The following is a 19,552-nucleotide window of genomic DNA, read 5'->3' as shown; positions in this document are numbered from 1 at the left end:
CTATATTCATGCAGCTATATATATATTATGCATTCTCCCTTTCTTTTCAGCCTCGTACATGTGGTGACTCATGTTAACTTTCTCTTGACCAACAAAGTGTTTTATTTTAACTATCAACAATAATTCAAAATCTTCCATATCATTGTGACATATCATTAAACACTTCAGAATTTGATTAAATAATTCTATCTAAGTCTGCCTATTTTATTGCCTGTTTTTCATGATTGTTTACAAAGGGTAGACTAAAACTTTCATGACATCACAAAAATGGGGTGTTTTAAAGCCAAAAATAAGGGCATTTTTTAAAAACAAAAATTCCAGAAAGGGTGCTCATTCAATTTTTTTTCCAACCAGAAAATAACAGCTACTTTCAGACAATGTGGATTAATTGTTTTAAACAACTACCTATATAAAGACACAGATAATAAGAATTTATCGCGTCTGACGTCATCTGTCAATCAAATTCGAGCACGGTTTGTTTACAAGTGTCGTGATGATGACTTGCTGAACACGGATTTATAAACGGGCACCTTATTATTACTTTTGCACCTTTCGACATGCAAACCATCTCAAAAGTTAAGTCTTTATAGTAGGAAACTTTCTTAACCGAAGGCACCATGTCCACAATGCCTAGAAAAGATGCTTTTTGCCTTGTAAAAGTACGAAATTTTTCGCCATTTGCTGCCATTCCTTTTATCCGATCAGCACCAGATAGATCGGTCTACCTTTTACGTGCTGATTAACCTGTGTTAACCAATCAAAGATCGAAATTGACAGTGACATCAGTCGCGATAAATTCTTTTTATCCCTGTCTCTAATTATAGAAAAGGAGAAGGGAGAATTCTTTCCAAAAATATGAACTCCATTTATACATGTAGCTATATGTGGTTGTAGTACAGTTTGGAGTCATACTTGGAGAATAAAGGTATTGCTTTTCGCCGCTGGAGTGCATCTATCATCTCATATAAATAACATGGGGCGACATCATTATTTTAAGTAAAACAATGAAGCGAAGCCGAGTTGAAATAAAACAACGAGGCAAAGCCAAGCTGTTTTACGCCAAAAATAATGATGTCGCCTGTGTTATATGAGATGATAGATGCACGACAGTGGCTAAAAACAATACCTTTATTCTCATTCTTAAACACTTTAATTCAAATAAAAATATCGTAAGTATTACAAATTTTAATCAAATTAAATCCTACATTTTACAAGCAATTACCTACATGTAGGGCTTAAAATTGATCAGTCCCATTGTTTCTATGCGCCTCAGATTGGTTCAAATAGCAAGTAGGTGTATCACGTTTATGCACACATGCTGACCCATGTTTTATTGTGTCATATCACACAGGCAAGAACCAATAAGATTATTGTAGGAATGTTCTCTACTAAGAATTCTCTGTTTAAGAATTTGTTTGCAAGACATGTGTATGCCAAAACGACAAAACAATTGCCCTCTGTAGGGCCACTCCCTGATTCGGACTGTTTTTCCCCCCGAGTTGGTGGCTGCAGTAGGATCCCTGAATATATTAGTTATACGAGTCTCAGGTCTCCGTCAAGCACAATTTGTGGAAAAATGTGCAAACATAAAATGCCTACCTATGTCACCGAAGCCACCAGCTTCATTCTCTGTCGATGATTTCTTAAAGCCACCCATACCAGTGAAGTTTGGGTTATCTTCATTGCTCTCTTCCTGTCCATTTGCTAAATAAATGACACAAAGAGAAACAATATGCTATTATCCATTCCACATTGACCTTGTGCAGAGGATGTTTAACTCTTTCCACGCTGGTGTCGACTGCAGACGACAAAAAAAAAAAAATGTTCATGCCCATATTTGGAATCTGCATGAAAAATGCATTAAAATGAGTACAAACAAGCCTAGTATTGGTTCAGAGGTTCTTGAGATAGCTCTTAATATTTTGAGAAAATATCTAAAAGCTTTTAAAGATTGAAGCCTATATGGCTAGCATGCATAGCATTAAATACATTGCCATAACCCTATGGGGTTTCTGGCCTTGGTATGTCTGCCTTTTGTACACATGTGGCATAGTTGACCATACCTTGCATTGGGATTGTGTGCAAATGTCTGGTGTTTTCATCCTTTTATTTAACATTCAAAACATTGAGACTTATGAATAAAATTAATGCAGTGGGACAATATGAATGTTTTCTATAAGAAAATCAAATTGGCTATTAGCTTATTGGCTGCAATTTTAAATTACTACTTTGTGTGTGGTATAGGGACTTTGCCTTTAAAATTAGGTTATATTGATCAAATTTCCCAATCATACACATTGTGGGAATGTATTTAAGCCTCCTCTGGCCCTTGTGGAATATAGCTCAAGTCTCCTGCAGAGTAAGTATAAGTTTCAAATAGAAGAGACAATTTGGTAACTTCCATTTGAAATACACCAGTTGTGGAAGATATAGGTTAAGCCATATACAAAATAATTACATTTTTTTTGTAACTCTAGCCAATTCCATTTGAAAAATAGACTCCCTCTGTGGAGAACTTTTCTTAAATCTTCCATAGTTGCCAAAACATTGTAAAATGCTATATCAGTGATGACAAATGATATAGAATGTTTTAAAATGTTTTCATAGTGCTTTATACCCAACATTTTATAGTTTTTAAATACAGTAAGCCAAAAAATTAAGGTACCAGTTATATTCACCCTGTATATCCTAAACAAAGACAGATATGTCAGAATTGGAACCAGCAGTCAATGGCTGCATCTTTTAGCTTCGAATTCAAGACCTCATTCGTTGAAATTGTTCAAGAAATAAAGACACGGCGATCCCAAAACCCAAGGAAGATACCAATTTAAAAGTTGCAGTTTGCTGTGTTAAATGCCCTATTGATTTGTACACAGAGCGTTCGTGAACAAGAGAACCAGCGCCGGGCTTCCATATTAGCACATTAAAACTAGTGTTGTGCTTTCATTGATTAGAACACAAAAGTGCAACTTTTGATTTAGTTTCTTCAGTAGGTTTTTAGATCACCGTTTCTTTAATTCTCAACCAATTTCAACACATAAGGTCTTAAATCAGAGCTAAAGATTACAGGTATTAACTGCTTGTTTTAATTTTGACATAGGCCTATTTGTTTTTATTTAGGATATACAGGGGTGGACATAACTGGTACCTTAAATCTTTGGCTTACTGTAGATATCCAAAGAATTTGAGTCAAACAGGTTTTCCACATATTATGTGCCCGCTCTGACAAAACCAGGGACAAGTCACATTTGTGACCGTACACCACAAATGAGCCGTAAATGTCCTCAATTGTATTCTGAGTTACAGTGTAAAATGGGCATGAAGGTCATAATCATAGGTATTTCAATTTGGTGCTTCCAAGAACCCCTGCTGGGATCACAGCTGTAATTGCACCTTTTATTGGGTGTACCTATTAGGGCTCAACCGATTATCGGATCGGATATCGTATTGGCCCGATATCTGCAATATCGGTATCGGATCGGATATCGGAAAAAAAAATTCAATTTTTTAATTTAAAAAAAAAAAATTTCAAAGTATTCGATGACTTTAGAGTACCACTGGACCTATTCTAAAGTGCTGGGATCACTTACAGGTACTTTGAAAAAATATGAAAAATTTACCTCTTTTATCTATCACATGTTATAAATGCATGGAAAACCAATGCATTTTTAATATGTGACAGATGAAAAGGTAAACATTTTTTTTTCAAATTAACTGTGAATGATCGTAATGATCTTAGCACTTCAGAATAAATCATTCTGTTAATGTGCCTATAAACTTGAAAAAAATTAAAAAACATAAAAAACATAAAACAAAAAAATATTTTGTGTATGCTTAAGTATTCAATGGCAGTCATCCCAGACATAACTTGTGATCAATGGCTATTCATGTTGAAAGTGATACCCCCTGTGTGGGTGATTAAGGTCATGCCTTCCATAGGGGGTGTATGGATTTCAACTGGAATAACCCAATAGAGTTGGCTACTTACGTTTCTTCTTCTTCTTCCCCTTCTTCTTTCCCCTCTTTCTCTTTGGCGTTCCATCTAAAAAATAAAATCACACAAACAGGTTGTATGTGATGCAACCAGTGACCATCGCTATACAAGGACTAAATTATTACTTTTGCATTTTCATTTTCATATATTATGGTTAAATAGTTTTTCTTTTTCTCCTCTGAGATTCATCTAGTACAAAACATCACACAAACATGTTGTATATGGTCGAATCCAACGAAAAGTGTACACAGCATGTTCAGGGCCATAAAAGTATTAATCAATTGGCATTCGTTTTTGTATTGTGTTTATTCGCCTTGATCATACGCTTCGCGCCATATATAATAAGACCCCCTTCTGTGAAAAACTTAGACACAGAGACCCCAAAACATGCCATTTTTACCCATTTTTTCAAAAGTATTTTTAAAAACATCTAAATCAGTTATGAAAAGAAGTCATTGGATTGAATCTAAATTGATTTCCTGAAAGGTGTGTATTCAAAGATTGCCTGTTAAATTTTTCACATATTTGTACATAATTATGAATTTTTTGTGATAATTTTTTGAGTGGTATTTTTTACATTACCTACGAATACAATTTTTCATAGCACTAGATATATCTTTAAAAATGGAAATCAATAATAAATGCTTAATTGATACAAGCTTTGATATGTCCAATACTGAAATGCATTGCATTCGGACATCTTTATTATTGTGTTTAGCTGCCAGAAATTCTAAATGGCACAAAGGTAGGTTTGGTAAAAAATATGCATTACCTCCGAATACATGTTAAAAGCTGTGCCATTTCCACAAAGTGAGAGAATAGTAAACAATAGTTAAGCAATAGGTGCAGAGTAATACACTCTTTATTTCTACCAAGTTTCAATAACCTGCGTTTAAATATTTCTGAGATGTCAACAATAAAAGCAAGTATTCGTAGGTAAATTTCGGTAACCGAATGTTACCTACGAATACACTTTGACATCATGACAGTATTGTGAAACACCGCCATTCATGCCAATGCCCACATTGGTACATAACGAAGGCCTGTATGTTTGCTATCAAATCATATGTCAATGAAAGTTGCGAATTCACATACATGCCCACCATACAAAACTGAATACGGCTTAATTGGTGAAAAATATGTACTGAAACAGGCGACGGTCTGCTCATTTGAAAGAAAAATCAGATTCAAAGAAGATTAGAAGGGATAAATACTTGGATTTGTCAACTGTCATGTGTGCTTCATTTTAAATGTTTACCGACCTTCTGGTTTCTGAGTAATTTGTGTCCAAATTGATTTATTGAAGGTAACTTTTGACGTTTTTCGCTAAGGTTACCTACGAATACCATGGAAAAAACGACTGTTCTCATTGTCTCATGATCTAGACAACACATTGATGGACCCTGGTATAAAGCTAATTGTAGTTGCCCTCAAATGAAAGGCCACAAGACGTAACTGACTCCAAGATGGACTTCACAAGTCTGCAATAACGGTTTTAATCGATTTGTGTGCAATTAACAAATTAAAGTCACTTTAGTGCCTTTGTTTCTTACTTCAATCCTCTTTCAACCGCTGTGAACCGACATTATTAATACATGATAGGGTCTAAAGTATCAATAAACGCATTATAAAGATAATAATACATTCAAAGTGCTTTATAAAATGAAGTTTTTGATTGCGATATCCACCAAAAGTCTAATTCTTACCTACAAATACTGAAATGTTACTTACGAATACAGCATAATACATGACATGTGTAATGAAGTGTCCCTACCAATGGAAATTAATTGTCAAAAACTTTAAGCGGTACCCCAGGACACTATTATTACCCATATACTGGATTCATTCAACAATTATTTATTATGTAAAATTGCTGATTAACTACTTCCATATCAAAATGAAGTGGTCAAAATCTTGCTAAAAGCATCAAAAATTTTGATTTAAGGTAATAGCATTTATTCATTTGGACGTACCATCTGAAAGAGATCTAAAACTACCATTTTATTAATTCATTACCATAATAGCCAAATTTAAACCTATAAACTCAATATAGATATTGTTAAATCGCTCATGTTACCTACGAATACCCGGGTTTCTTCACCTTTTCATTGTATAAAGCGTTAGGTGTATGCGTATAATTCCTAATATTCTTGAAAACATATATCATACTCGTTCTTATACAATGTGTAAATTGATTCATACTCATTTGATAAATACAATACAGAAACTGACCTAAACTTCATTTTCAAAAATAAACTGGCATAAATTGACTAAGATCATATTGATCGCGTTATAAAAATAAAAACAAATATTTTCTGGTTGAGCTAGCATTTTCCTGACACCCTGTGGTCTACATTACACGAAAAAAGCGTTAATGGGAATATTCCATTTGTTTTAGGTTGATTAGTATTGCGATAGTGAAAGCATCCTAGTGGTATTCGTAGGTAACATTGGGTTTTGATATCACATTTACTATCACACGTCCTGGATTTATTTTTCAAGATTAGTAATGGCACTTTTGGTTCCTATAAGGCCAATATGTCATCAATCAATGGGCAAAAGGAAAAAATTGTGGAGACATTTTTATTTCGGACTTTTATTTTTGGCCCGTGGACACTTTTGGTTGGATTCGACCATATGTGTGACACTACCAATCAAGTGGAGTTATTTGTTGCTTGTGATTTTTCTGGGGGTGGGGCAAGAACATTTTATTTTGGGTCTAAAAAGGCTTTCTTTATGTTTCTTATTTGACTGGGGTAAGTTGGGGAGGGGCAAATCACAAGATGGTGTGGGGTCAAATGCACCTCCCCATGGGGACATCCACTGATAGTCGCAGAGAATAACTTTTGCAATATACAGCACCACAGAAACATTTTTTAATTTCTTTCAACTTTAATTGTTTCCAGCAACAGGAAAATATTCCCATCTCAGGAACTATAAAGCCAATTGACAGAAATTTTAATTAAAAAACAGTCAAAATCATCCTGGGGTCAAAATGCAATTAGTTTAGCTGATATTATTTATAAGAAAATCATAATCAGGTTCATCTATCGTCTCATACACGGGTGACATCATTATTTTAAGTAAAACAAGGTAAAGCCAAGTTGTTTAAGAATTACTCATTAATGACAAATTATTGGTGTATACATACCATTTGGTACCCCATTAGCTGTCAAAAAAAAGCAGAGAAATGCAAAATAAAAACGATATAATTCATTGATTTGACAATTCAGAGCACAAGTTACACAGTAAATACAACATGTTTTGAGGGAAGTAGTCAAAACTACTGGTCTCGAGGTGTTGGATGATTTGACTACTTCCCGACGCATCAGCGGGAGGGAAGTAGTCAAATCACCCAACACCGAGGGACCAGTAGTTTTGACTACTTCCCCGAAATGAAACATGTTGTATTTATTTTACTATACCTCATAAATATTTTCACTATCACAGTAAAATTGTAAACAAAAGTCAAAACACACACCAGTCAATGAGCCAGCCGGCATGGTATATAATATTTTGCTTACATGATTTTATTGGAGGATTTCTGTTCAATCAATATTTACATTTTGACCTATATTATTCTAATTTTCTTTTTAACTTTCCATAAATAACATTTTGTTTCATAAAACATCAAATTTGTGTGTTAGTATCCATCAGTAATCTCGGCAAAATAACTGCAGCAGACGCCATTTTCATGATAAACGCATCTGCAGAATCGCTGTTGTGTTGCATAATGCTATGTCTGAAGCAACGGTGATGCACAGGGTCGAGACATCATGTGGTACTAGGGGTACGGAAATTTTTACTACTTTCCCAGGTGCCCGTATAATTGCACAGGCGCAGGGAAGTAGTCAAAATACCGTACTCGGAAGCTGGCGTTATTAACCGATAAGATATCTGGATTACCTAATAAATATTTATGAGGTATAGTAATAATAAATTACCATAACCACGCTGTTATATGTCTATTTTCCAAAATATTCTAGAAACAATAGGGTTCTATTTATGCTGGATATTGAACACAATAAATGTGATCTGAGTCACAAGCAATCAGATATGAAGATGCGCTATACTATGGTGTCCTTTAGGGCTATAGTTTATTTCAACTGAGTTGGTAGTGATGTCAGTGCTTTTCTACAGTCCTGCCACAAGTGAGCTTACAAACCACCCTTGTACCTGTGTTGTTTTAAATGGTTTATGGAATGATTGGGGCTATACAGTGGTCAGCAACAGTCTGTAAAATGTGTGTTTGGCATAGTACTATTCTGTCGGTCCAGCTTCTAGTCTTTATGGCTCAAGCTTCACATGGCTCACGGTTTGTAATCAACAACAGAAACCGGCTGTAAAGGAGACTATCAATGTTGTCACTTAAGTCCAAATTTCCGAAAAACCAACACTCGGCCATGGAATTTAATTGTCGGTTTGTCATTATATAAAACGATAAATCAAGTTAAGTAATTTCCACTCTGTTAACTTAGAAACTTGTTTGATTCCACTGACTATTTGCGATGGAAATATACACAACACCAATGACAGAAATCATCAACAAAAAAACAAACCAAGGACTTTTGTTTCACTCAAATTTGAGTCGCATCATCAACCGGAAGTGACGTGGCACGAACCGACAGAATATATCATGCATTCTAAATACCTGTATTCAAATCATGAAGGCAGATTAAAAATAATATGTTAACAATTATATCTCTTTCTTACCTGGATTTCCATCTTCTGGTTCTTCTGGTGCCTCAGCTATAAATGAACCAAACAATAATTTTTGATGTTGATTTTTCTTGCTACAGTCAAGGGCATAAGGGCACTCTTCTAAGAGGCAATCTTCTGCAAGGTTATGGACATCAAAGGGATGACTTACTAGTCACTGGGTATTCAAATACTATTCTTAGTCAGTGGGAGTGGTCTATTACAAAGACACATAATCTGATTGGACAATCGCATGATTTTGGGTGTCGTCTATCAGGCCGTAGACGACCCCACTTCATCATGAGTGTTGACAACGCGTAACACGCTCATAGAGGTATCAGCGTGAGACGCAGTGCGAAATACTCGCACGAGATAGCAGTAGGCGCAACAAAATATGTGAAGTTGTAAACAAGTTTCGTTCATTTTATAAAAAGGCGGAGTTTTTATGACGGTAACTTAATTTTTGCTTTAAAAAATAGTTTACAGTTATTAAAATAATATTTAACTGACTAAGAATGAGAATAAGCGATAGGAATTTTTATTTTGACTATCCTCTACCTATGATAGATGACAGGCAGGTCCAATATTTTTATCGTAGTCGCCGGCAGCCACTACTCAAAATATTGGACCTGCCTGTCGTCTATCACATGGTAGAGGATAGTCAAAATAAAAATTCCTATCGCTTATTCTCTAAGTGAACTCCTGATCACCTCCATATGGATGCATACCATTGCAGATGATATGTCAGAGTTCCCCCAAGGAATTACATATACCATTACATATGTTCTGTGTCAAAGGTTTCCCCAAGGATGGACATATACCATAACATATCATCGGCTGTATTCCATAGTGGCGTATAGTGGGGCACCACAAATAAACAACTTTTCGAGAAAATTAGGTTTTAAGAAATGCTAATTTAAAATCGAGTTGTGTAAGTCAGACATTCATCATATTTTGTAAATTATGTGAAATTTCTGTAGTAATCTAAATAGATTTTATTTTTATATATTTTTCAAAAGAAATAACTACATAATATTGCTGGCAAACTGAAAACAATAAGTACAAAACTATATGTCACTATGGTGTGATGTACCCTGTATAATCCTATGTCATGAAATAGGGGAAGTTACCTTTCTAATCATGCAATTAGTTTGTTTATTATGACATCACGGGGAAAACCCAGATGACTGCAATAACAACATCATTAATCAAGACTATTTATGTCAAGGGAAAATCCCTGATATCAGAATGTTGCAATAATGCACAATGGTCAGTGGTAATGTCTATTATTAGAACATTTGGGAAAATCCCAGATGGTTTGCTATAAAACATCTGGCTGGTAGTAATTCTAGGCAGACCTGTATCGATATGATTGTAATGTGAATGGATGTAGCTATAGCTCTCAAAATGAGAGTATTTAATGTTAACCAGTTAAAATCAGGATACTCAAGGAGTATATTACTGAGTGTGGCCATGGAGATCATGAGTTTCCTACAGTGCTATTTAAAACCTCTGAGCGATGAAGATTATGTTGATGGATCTCGTCAAGTGCGGATACGTTGTTTGCCCACAGGGCTATTATTTGGACTTCACCGACATGCTGGAAATATGGTTATTTCAAAGCTACGAAAATGGACCAAAGTAAGACATAGAGTCTACTGCGGATTGACACGAACTTTATGAAATTATGTTACAATTATTATCATCTGGATACAGAGCTGACAGGCAGCCATAGCCTTTATTATGGCCGAGATTTCAAGACAGAGTGTCATGGGAGATTGTAAACCTCCACATGTGTGTGTTGGTCTTTCGTGCTTCAAAAAAGAAGTACATTTTAACCAGATTACATAGCCAATAATTGAGCTATTTTAATACAGCAACGAAGGAGATTTATGAGTACACGAATGTACTCTTCCTCATCGAAGGATTAAAGTTCTTCTGTCAAATTGCTGGAATTTGCTGGTATTTTGAAAACAACACCTCTGTCAAATACAGCGGAGCAGAAAGAAGCCTGTTCCCTGGAGAAAGAGCGATTGGTGAGCGAAACACCATTTTTGGAGAAAGCAAGCGCAAGGAGATATATTTTGGAGAAAGCAGCGTAAGAAGATAAATGATTGGAGAAAGCCGCATCATTTTTGTGTGAGGATTTCATACGCAAGGATATTTATAAATGCAAGTGTTCACTGGACTTCGCTGATTTTCGCAGGACAAGTGAATAAGGATATATTACATCAGTCGTCCAGAACATTGCAAGAACTTTATCACCAAGAAGAAGAATGCTGGCTAAGTACTAAATAGATAAAGAGTGTTTATATTTTATTATTGTGTATGAGCATTTGTTGTCATATATTGTATCAATCATAACGTGCTTTCAATTAAAGACTTAGATTTTGTTAGCTTAATCAAACAGTGTATTTGTGTTGTGCATTCGTGTGAGTTCGGGTAAAAGGTGATTTTGGCCTTGAGTCAAGTACGACTCGTAACAATGGAAAACCCGCAAAACGCAATACCCTAACCTAACATTAACCTCACTCCACCTAGATCGCAGTGTAATCGCTATGGCGTTACTTTTCGTCAACTTCATTCCATAGTGGCGTATAGGTCCGATACGTCATGACATGCGAGGTGTATGCCACTATGACATGCAATGTTTTACATTTTTGCCGATATTTCTTAATCATAAAATGTGCATAAAAAGTGGGCGTATGGTCGATACGCCACTATGGAAAACACAAAATTTCACTTTGTAACTATACCTTCGTGGTAATTCAAGATCAACAAGTCGATGCCTTCACCACACACATAAATAACATTTCGCCTTCCATTAAATTTACCATCAAGCACGAGGAAAATGGACAAATCGCCATGCTGGACACCATGATTAGCAGAAAGGAGGACGGTACTCTCAAGATCACTATCTACCGCAAGCCGACACACACTGACACACAGTACCTGTCTATGGACTCACATCATCCACTCCAGCACAAACTAGGCGTTATCAGAACTTTACAACATCGCGCGAATACTTTGGTGTCTGAACCAGAGGACAAAATCGCTGAACTGGAACACATCAGACAGGTACTGGGTCATATAGTGGATACAAAAGGTCACATTTCGCGATCGCGAACTCCAACAACCCTCAAACTCGTAAACAACCTGACTCTGTACCCTCTAGCAGGGGTCATATAACCATACCCTATGCAAGAGGGGTGTCCGAGGGATTGCGACGTGTGCTCACTAAACAAGGGATTCAAGTCCATTTCAAGCCCCGCATCACTCTTCGCGAACTTCTAGTTTCTCCTAAGGACAAGATCAGAAAGGAAGAACGGTGCCACACTGTGTATAACATCGCTTGTCAGTCGTGCAATGCCACCTACATCGGTGAAACTAAACACCCTCTAGGGGTAAGAAGTCGCAAGCACAAACGTGAACCCTCTCCTGTAGCGCTACATGCCAGGGATACTGGACATAACATTCCTACCGAATAGGTCAAAATCATCGACCAGGATGAGTCATGGTTTGGTCGTGGAGTTCGCGAAGCCTGCCACGTCAGAATTAACAAGAGCGACCTCAACAGGGATGCCGGGAGATACTACATTTATACCTGCCCGCTGTGTATAACTCTCTTCTGAGCCGACTGACACCCTCTGGTGTCGGTGGCTCAGAATAGCCAACAGCGCCCCCACGTGCCAAATATTGGGGCTGAAGACGTCCAAGAGAATACTGGATGAAAGCTTCCCTCTCTGTAAGCAATTTTCAAGTTTGTGAGAAATAAGAAAAGTTTTTAAAAATCTGAAAATGTTTTGAAACATTTCGAAGTCACTCCAGCAGTGGAAATGACCTCAATATATTAATGGAGTGGGCTACTTACGTTTATTCAAGAAACTAAATGGTTTTCTGGAATTAAAATCACAAAAACAGGATGTATATTAAGACATAAATTTCTGCCATTTCTTTACTTCATGTGCAATAATATTCCTATCTTTTCAATCTTCTCTGGTTTCTTTTTTGAAATTTTTTTGCAATATGATGAAGGTAGCAATGTCATTTGCTCAGTTTTAATATTAGCCCAATTATTTTTACTTTATATGTATACATTTGTTTTACTATGAGATTTTAACCCCATGAGAACTACCTGCCGATTGGCCAAAAAGAATTTATAATTATCAATTGGCCCAATCAGCAACATTGTTAGAATAATTTCACAAAACACAAAAATTGGGGTGAATTATTTGCAAAGCTCCATTCTGATTGATGATTAAAGTGAAGATATCATGTAATTGACCAATCAGAGGCAATGTTAGATCAGCAGGTAGTGCTCAGGGGGTTAACACATTACAGAAGCTAAAAATATTTTCAGTCAGGTCTAAGGTTGCATTCTTTGATCTAAAATGGTTCCTTCAAATAGTCATAAATGCCCAACTACTGTTAGAATCCATTTAACTTCCTCATAGAATGAGCGTCAGTACTTTGTTGGAGTTATTTCCACGTGTAGAAATGTACCAACTTTGATCGTGCATTTGAGTCAACACAGGCAATTTAATTATAATACGTATTGGAACACATCCACTGGAACTTGTCCATAAAAATGGGTGATAAGGCCAAAAAAAAATAATGGTTTGTCTCAAAGCTCACAAGTGGTTTGAAAACAAATGCAAAATGCAATTTCTAAAAAAAAAATTTTATTCCCGACTTTTTTCATGGTATTTGGAGAAAAAAATTTGATTTTCGCCGAATTTTTCTGAAAAAACTATAAAAAAAAATAAAAAAAATTTTGAAATAAAAAAAAATTCCGCATTTCTTTTTTTCCAAATCTCACGATTTTACAAATCGCGCTTTGAGACAAACCTTTTTTTTTTGGCCTAATTAAAGCTTGTTCGACTTATAATAGACAAAAAACTAATGAGACTCATACCAGAAACAAATTTGTTTGATCTTTGGATTGACCGTCGATGCTGCTTTGATTCGTGATATTAATGAAATAGCAACTAATTAATCAGAATTAATGCTAAATTTATATTGGTCAATATCACTACAGACAAAAATCACTATGTTATCACAATTAACAACAGTAAATTAATTGATTTCATAAATAATAAGGATCGACCAAGCATCGGTGGTCGATCGAAACATCGAACTAATTTGTTTCTGGTGCCTAGCATCGTATTGATATAGAATCGCATGTATGCAGTTGGGCGCAGCACTTACGCTTAGTCGACGTTGTGTAATGGGTAACTGGCGAACGGCGCTTGTGTGAATTTATGTGAACGTATGTTGGGACCTTATTGATTGAGCCCAGTAACAAATCCAGAATAATTTTTGCCTATTATAAGCCAAACAAACTTTAGTACACTAAATACACACTGATGTTAAATTGTGGTTGGTGTATACATACTTGGTTGTGATACTGGTGAATGACCTGCCAAAAATAAACACAAAAACACAAAAGAAAACAAAGAAATAAAACATCAGTTAATTTCTAGAAACAATTACAGGTGCTATAATGCTCTTTATCATTCAGTAGACATGAATAACGACATTTCATTGGTTAATAGCCAAATAATATAATTTCGTATTGTTCAGCGTTTATAAATTACTGTACAATATATAGCTGTATTATTCAGCTCTTAATCAGTACCGGTAATTAACGGGCCTGCATACTCGCGTTGTACACTGTGCTGATCGCGTATGCGGTAGAGACGGCAATTACGCGCTATCTCGCATCGTGTGCTAAATTGCGTCATGCGTTGGCGATGGCGCGCTGTATTACATGGCCTGGCGGTAGTTGCATGATAGAAAACTGTAAAGCATGCATGGAAGAGTTTGGAGTAGGCCTATAACTTTATTATTTTTATGATTGTGGTATTATTTATTTATTTATTTATTTATTTATTTATTTATTTATTTATTTATTTATTTATTTATTTATTTATTTATTTATTTATTTATTTATTTATTTATTTATGTTAAATTCATGTCTACTGAATGATAAATTTGTTACAAAAGGTTTGGAGTAGGCCTATAACTTGGTCAGTTTATAATTGTGGTATTATTTATTTATTAATTAGGCCCTACATTGTATTTATTTATTTATTTATTTATTTATTTATTTATTTATTTATTTATTTATTTATTTGTGTTAAATTCATGTCTACTGAATGATACATTCGTTACCCCTGTCTGTTCATATGCAATCTGAAAAATATCACTGAACAAACAGGGGATAACTAATAATATTGAACACAGAAAAGGTGATCGGAGTAACAAGCAGACAGATATGGAGATATGCTATACTATGGTAGCCAAGTGTTATTTTGGGCTGTATTTTACATCACCTTGAGTTTGGTAGTGATATGTCAGTACTTTTACAAGTGAGCTTACAAATCACTGTAGTTACCTGTGTTTAAAAATGGTTTATGATTTCACACCACCAAATAGTATATATGGTTGTGCGCCCTTGAATTTCACTTCTCAGAAAAACCCATTGATTGTGAATTTAAGCATTAATTTAAGCAGAAATTTGCATAATATTAGCCAAATTTGGATTGGTCATGATTGGTAATATTAATTCCTGCAAGTGTACCACAGATGGGAGAGATCGAATAACTTTTAATGATTTTAAGCAGCCTTTTCTTTACAGAAACACCGGCATGGTTTTGCCTGAAAAATAGGAAATTCCCAGACATCGTAGACTTTGAGGGCCAGTCGTAAAAAAAATGATGGTCAACTTATATTTTTTCCCAGCCAGAGGGATCAGGCAAGGGCTGATTTCAACCATCATAGCTGTCGCTTAAAACTGAGTCGCTCCTGTGAAGAAAAAATGACGTTTTCTTAAGGCCAATTTAGCACATATCTCTATGGGACTCTGATTTGGTGGTGTGAGATCTGAATGGAGCTGTGTGTGTGAGTCTCAACTTTTGATTGAGCAAGTTAGCCCTGTGCCTAATTCGTGTTTGGATTGACCGAAGAAGTGCATTGACTGAATTTATGTAATTAAAAAATTAGGCTAAAATTGAAGAGAACTGCAACATTTGCTACTAATATACCAGTGCTAAGGTGAGTTTATGACCCAAAATGTGTGTTTGAGTGAAAGATTCCATTTCGTAGAGTGACTTAGGCCCATGCAATGTAATGTAATCATAATATTTTGTAAGCTTACATCATCAATGACTCAGTGCCAGATAGAGAAGACATTGCAGTATGGTGCTAGGGTACTGGTCGGAACTCATGAAATAGGCGCCTGGATCAGGTAAGCTTACGGTTTGTGTGTTGGTGGTGGGGGGGTAGGCTAAGCTTATGATTCCACTACTGGTAACCCAGGTAATGTTTACAATCATGATGGTATGCAATGACTCAGTGCCAGATGTAGAAGACATCAGTATATGGTGGCACGTGGGCTAGGGCACTGGTTGGAGCTCATAAAATGTGTCCATGGATCAGGTAAGCTTATGGGGGGGGGGTAGACTTAAGATTTCACTAATAGGCCATGTAATTCAACACTTATAATTCAGACATTGTGGTCATGTTCTTCTTTGTTTTTGTGTGCCTGCCTGGTTACTTGTCCCTCTTGACTGTAAATTGCTGAAAGCCTAAGTCTTGGTGAATTTTTAACATGGTAATCACAATGCTATCTTCAGTAGATAGCAGATGTCACAGACACAATGATTCTACATGAAAAAAAAATTTAACCAGCTTCTTGCTCAAATTATGCTAAAAATAAGTTAATTAGATTAAAATAGTCTGAAATTAAGGATAATCAGAAACATGTTGCATCATTCAGATTTCACACCACCAAATAGTATATATGGTTGTGCGCCCTTGAATTTCACTTCTCAGAAAAACCCATTGATTGTGAATTTAAGCATTAAAATGAGCAGAAATTTGCATAATTTTAGGCAAATTTGGATTGGTCATAATTGGTAATATTAATTCCTGCAAGTGTACCACAGATGGGAGAGATCGAATAACTTTTAATGATTTTAAGCAGCGTTTTCTTTACAGAAACACCGGCATGGTTTTGCCTGAAAAATAGGAAATTCCCAGACATCGTAGACTTTGAGGGCCAGTCGTAAAAAATAATGACGGTCAACCTATATTTTTTCCCAGCCAGAGGGATCAGGCAAGGGCTGATTTCAACCATCATAGCTGTCGCTTAAAACTGAGTCGCTCCTGTGAAGAAAAAATGATGTTTTCTTAAGGCCAATTTAGCACATATCTCTATGGGACTCTGATTTGGTGGTGTGAGATCTTATGGAATGATTGGAGCTACAGTGGTCATCAACAGTCTGTAAAATGTGGGCATAGCACTATAAAACATGCATTATAAATCCCTGCATTTAAATCATGAAGAAAGTTTTGAAAATATTTATATTAACCGTTTGGAGATTCCACTTACATATGTGACATGATCTGGTCCATGGGGGCCAAAGGCGGCAAATTTGAAACTGAGATAAAGGTTAAAATATGGTGTAAAAAACAATAAAATACATAAGAAAATAGACATCAACAAACTTCGTAACTTTAGAACCAAGTATGCTAGACCTTTGGTATTTTCAGTAGATGATAGCCTATTGTATGTATAATGTAATAATTACAGTAACTCAATTTTCAAAAATGCCTCCTTTGGCCCCCATGGACCAGATTGTGTCACATATGTTCTTACCATTACATCTTTGTAAGAGCACTATAAATCATGCATTATAAATCCCTGCATTTAAATCATGAAGGTGGTTTTATTTAAAATGATATTAATCTCTTTTTTACCTGCATGAGGTCCATCTTCTGTTTTATCTTCTGTTTCATCTTCTGGTTCATCTTCTGGTTCATCTTCTGGTTCTTCTTCTGGTTGTGGATCATTAGGTATAGCTATAAGTAACCAAAAATATTTTGGATATTGATATTTCTTGCTATGGTTGTAAGGGACCATCTTCTAAAAGACAATCTTCTCCACATCAGGGTAAAAAAATTGAATTTTGGTATATCGATAGGCAGTTTCAAAAACGAATGCAGAATGAGGATTTTTTAAAGATTTTTATTTTTTTAAAGATTTTTTTGAAATTTTGAATTAAGATGTCATTTTTGAGTGTTCAAAAGTACACTGCATAAAATTGTGGTTGATTTACACAATTGAAGTCCAAATATCAATTGTTTTATACCTATAAACAAGTGCAAGTATCGAATCCAGTAACTTTTCTTCCAAATTTGTCACAGAATTTCACGATTTTACAGCAAGAAAACAAGACGGAAAAAAATGAATTTGCCGTTTCAGCTAACATGGACGCACTAAGAAAAACTAATGCGCGCGTGGGCTTTGACATAACAATTTTTTTTAGCCTTATAACAGATTTCTTTTGAACAAAACCAAAACTTTAACTCATATTAGGCATGTTATCGACTGTTGTATGTGTCGTATTATCGTCGATATGACCCTAAATCCGACATGTCAAAATAAATTGTCCTTTTTCGAACACTTCCATGCTATTTTGTTCGAATAAGCTTACCATACGATCAAGTTTTCATCAGAAAGTCAAAAATTACCTCCTGAAGTTAACCCGAACCCGGAAGTAGAACGAACCAGGAAGTATGTTTACACCGGAAATCGGCAATGTCGCCGTGATTTTAAGCTTATTTATCGATTTTTTTTCCAGCATTTTAAAATCTCATTACGAGTTTATGTGTCGATTGTCATATTTTTGTCCCCGATGAAGTGTTGAATTAGAAATCATGTGTCGATAACAGGCCTAACTCATATTGATGGTTTAACCTACTATGTTTGATAGGCATAATCATCAGAATGATGATTGTTGATCCTTACTTCCGGTTGGACATATCCCGACTGAAGAGGGTGTGTCTTCACCCAGGAAAGGATCATACACATGACTTATACTTTGATCAGCTCATAATCGGCGGAAATTGTTAGGCTTTTTAAAACTAGACCCACATTAAGAGTGATATAATTGACCTTTCTGGTCTATATTGTACGTGTTAAATAAAGTAGACAAAGTTTGGTTTGGGTTGGGTGTGCTGCTCGGAATTTGAAAGTGGACTCATCAATATACCTTTTTTCCAAGAAATTTGGGCCTATCGATATATCAAAATTCAATATTTTTGGCCAAATTTAACACAAATTGCCTTCATTTATACAAATTTCAAGAGCTTCTCCAAGAATGTTGTTTTTTGACATATGTTTACAAAAATATATTCAAGAATATTTTGAGTTTGCTAGGTATTCAATGTCGATCAGCCATCCCAGTTGTGGGCATAACCTGACTATACCGTATCGTTTGTATTAAATGCCCTGGGATTGTATTTTTCCAAAATGGGGTATCTAGAAGTGCATTTTCAGTGAAAAAAGCTTAAAATTGGCTACAAAGTTTGGAAGAATCACTCACTTCAAGATTGCGGCGCCCACAGCATGGGCGCCAATCCGAGGGGGGGCAGGATTGATGTGTCCCCTCCACCTTTCAGCAAAATGGTAAATTTTTTGGTCTTTTCATTCACTTTTTGACAATTCAGGCTGATTGCCCCCTGGATTGGCGTTAATGGCTCACGGAACCACTTGGAACATAATATTTTCGCAGTAAATACAACAAAATTAAATCAGTAAGTAATCATCAAACAAGAATCGGATGAAATTCTAATTATTTAATTAGGCAATAAACTGGATGGATGTTTAAGTTGAGTTATTATAGGTTTTGTCCATGCAATTTAGCGATGGTCACATGACTGATGCAAATTTTAAGCTCATTTACATGATATGGCGTGTAAATTTTTGCATTTTTTCAATTTGTCATTGAAAATGGGTAGGGGCGCTTATTGGAGGAGGAATGTTTAAAACAAACAATACAGTATGTGATCAAT

The 19,552-nt window shown here is 35.6% G+C and overlaps 1 protein-coding gene across 1 annotated transcript in view; it reads right to left on the bottom strand.

Annotated features, from left to right (window-relative positions):
- The window catches only part of LOC140140466 (uncharacterized), a 115,160-nt gene that overhangs the window by 55,587 nt on the left and 40,021 nt on the right, over positions 1 to 19,552 (bottom strand). Inside the window, exons 11-16 of the mRNA XM_072162225.1 lie at positions 17,456 to 17,557; positions 14,088 to 14,111; positions 8,708 to 8,743; positions 7,146 to 7,163; positions 3,989 to 4,042; positions 1,600 to 1,704 (exon numbers count right to left, since the gene is read on the bottom strand). Of these exons, the coding sequence (XP_072018326.1) occupies positions 1,600 to 1,704; positions 3,989 to 4,042; positions 7,146 to 7,163; positions 8,708 to 8,743; positions 14,088 to 14,111; positions 17,456 to 17,557 (339 nt within the window). The remainder of the gene's footprint in view (positions 1 to 1,599; positions 1,705 to 3,988; positions 4,043 to 7,145; positions 7,164 to 8,707; positions 8,744 to 14,087; positions 14,112 to 17,455; positions 17,558 to 19,552) is intronic.

This window comes from Amphiura filiformis, chromosome 19 (assembly GCF_039555335.1).
Source record: "Amphiura filiformis chromosome 19, Afil_fr2py, whole genome shotgun sequence".
Classification (NCBI taxonomy): domain Eukaryota; kingdom Metazoa; phylum Echinodermata; class Ophiuroidea; order Amphilepidida; family Amphiuridae; genus Amphiura; species Amphiura filiformis.
This window is presented reverse-complemented; position numbering and strand designations above follow the sequence as displayed.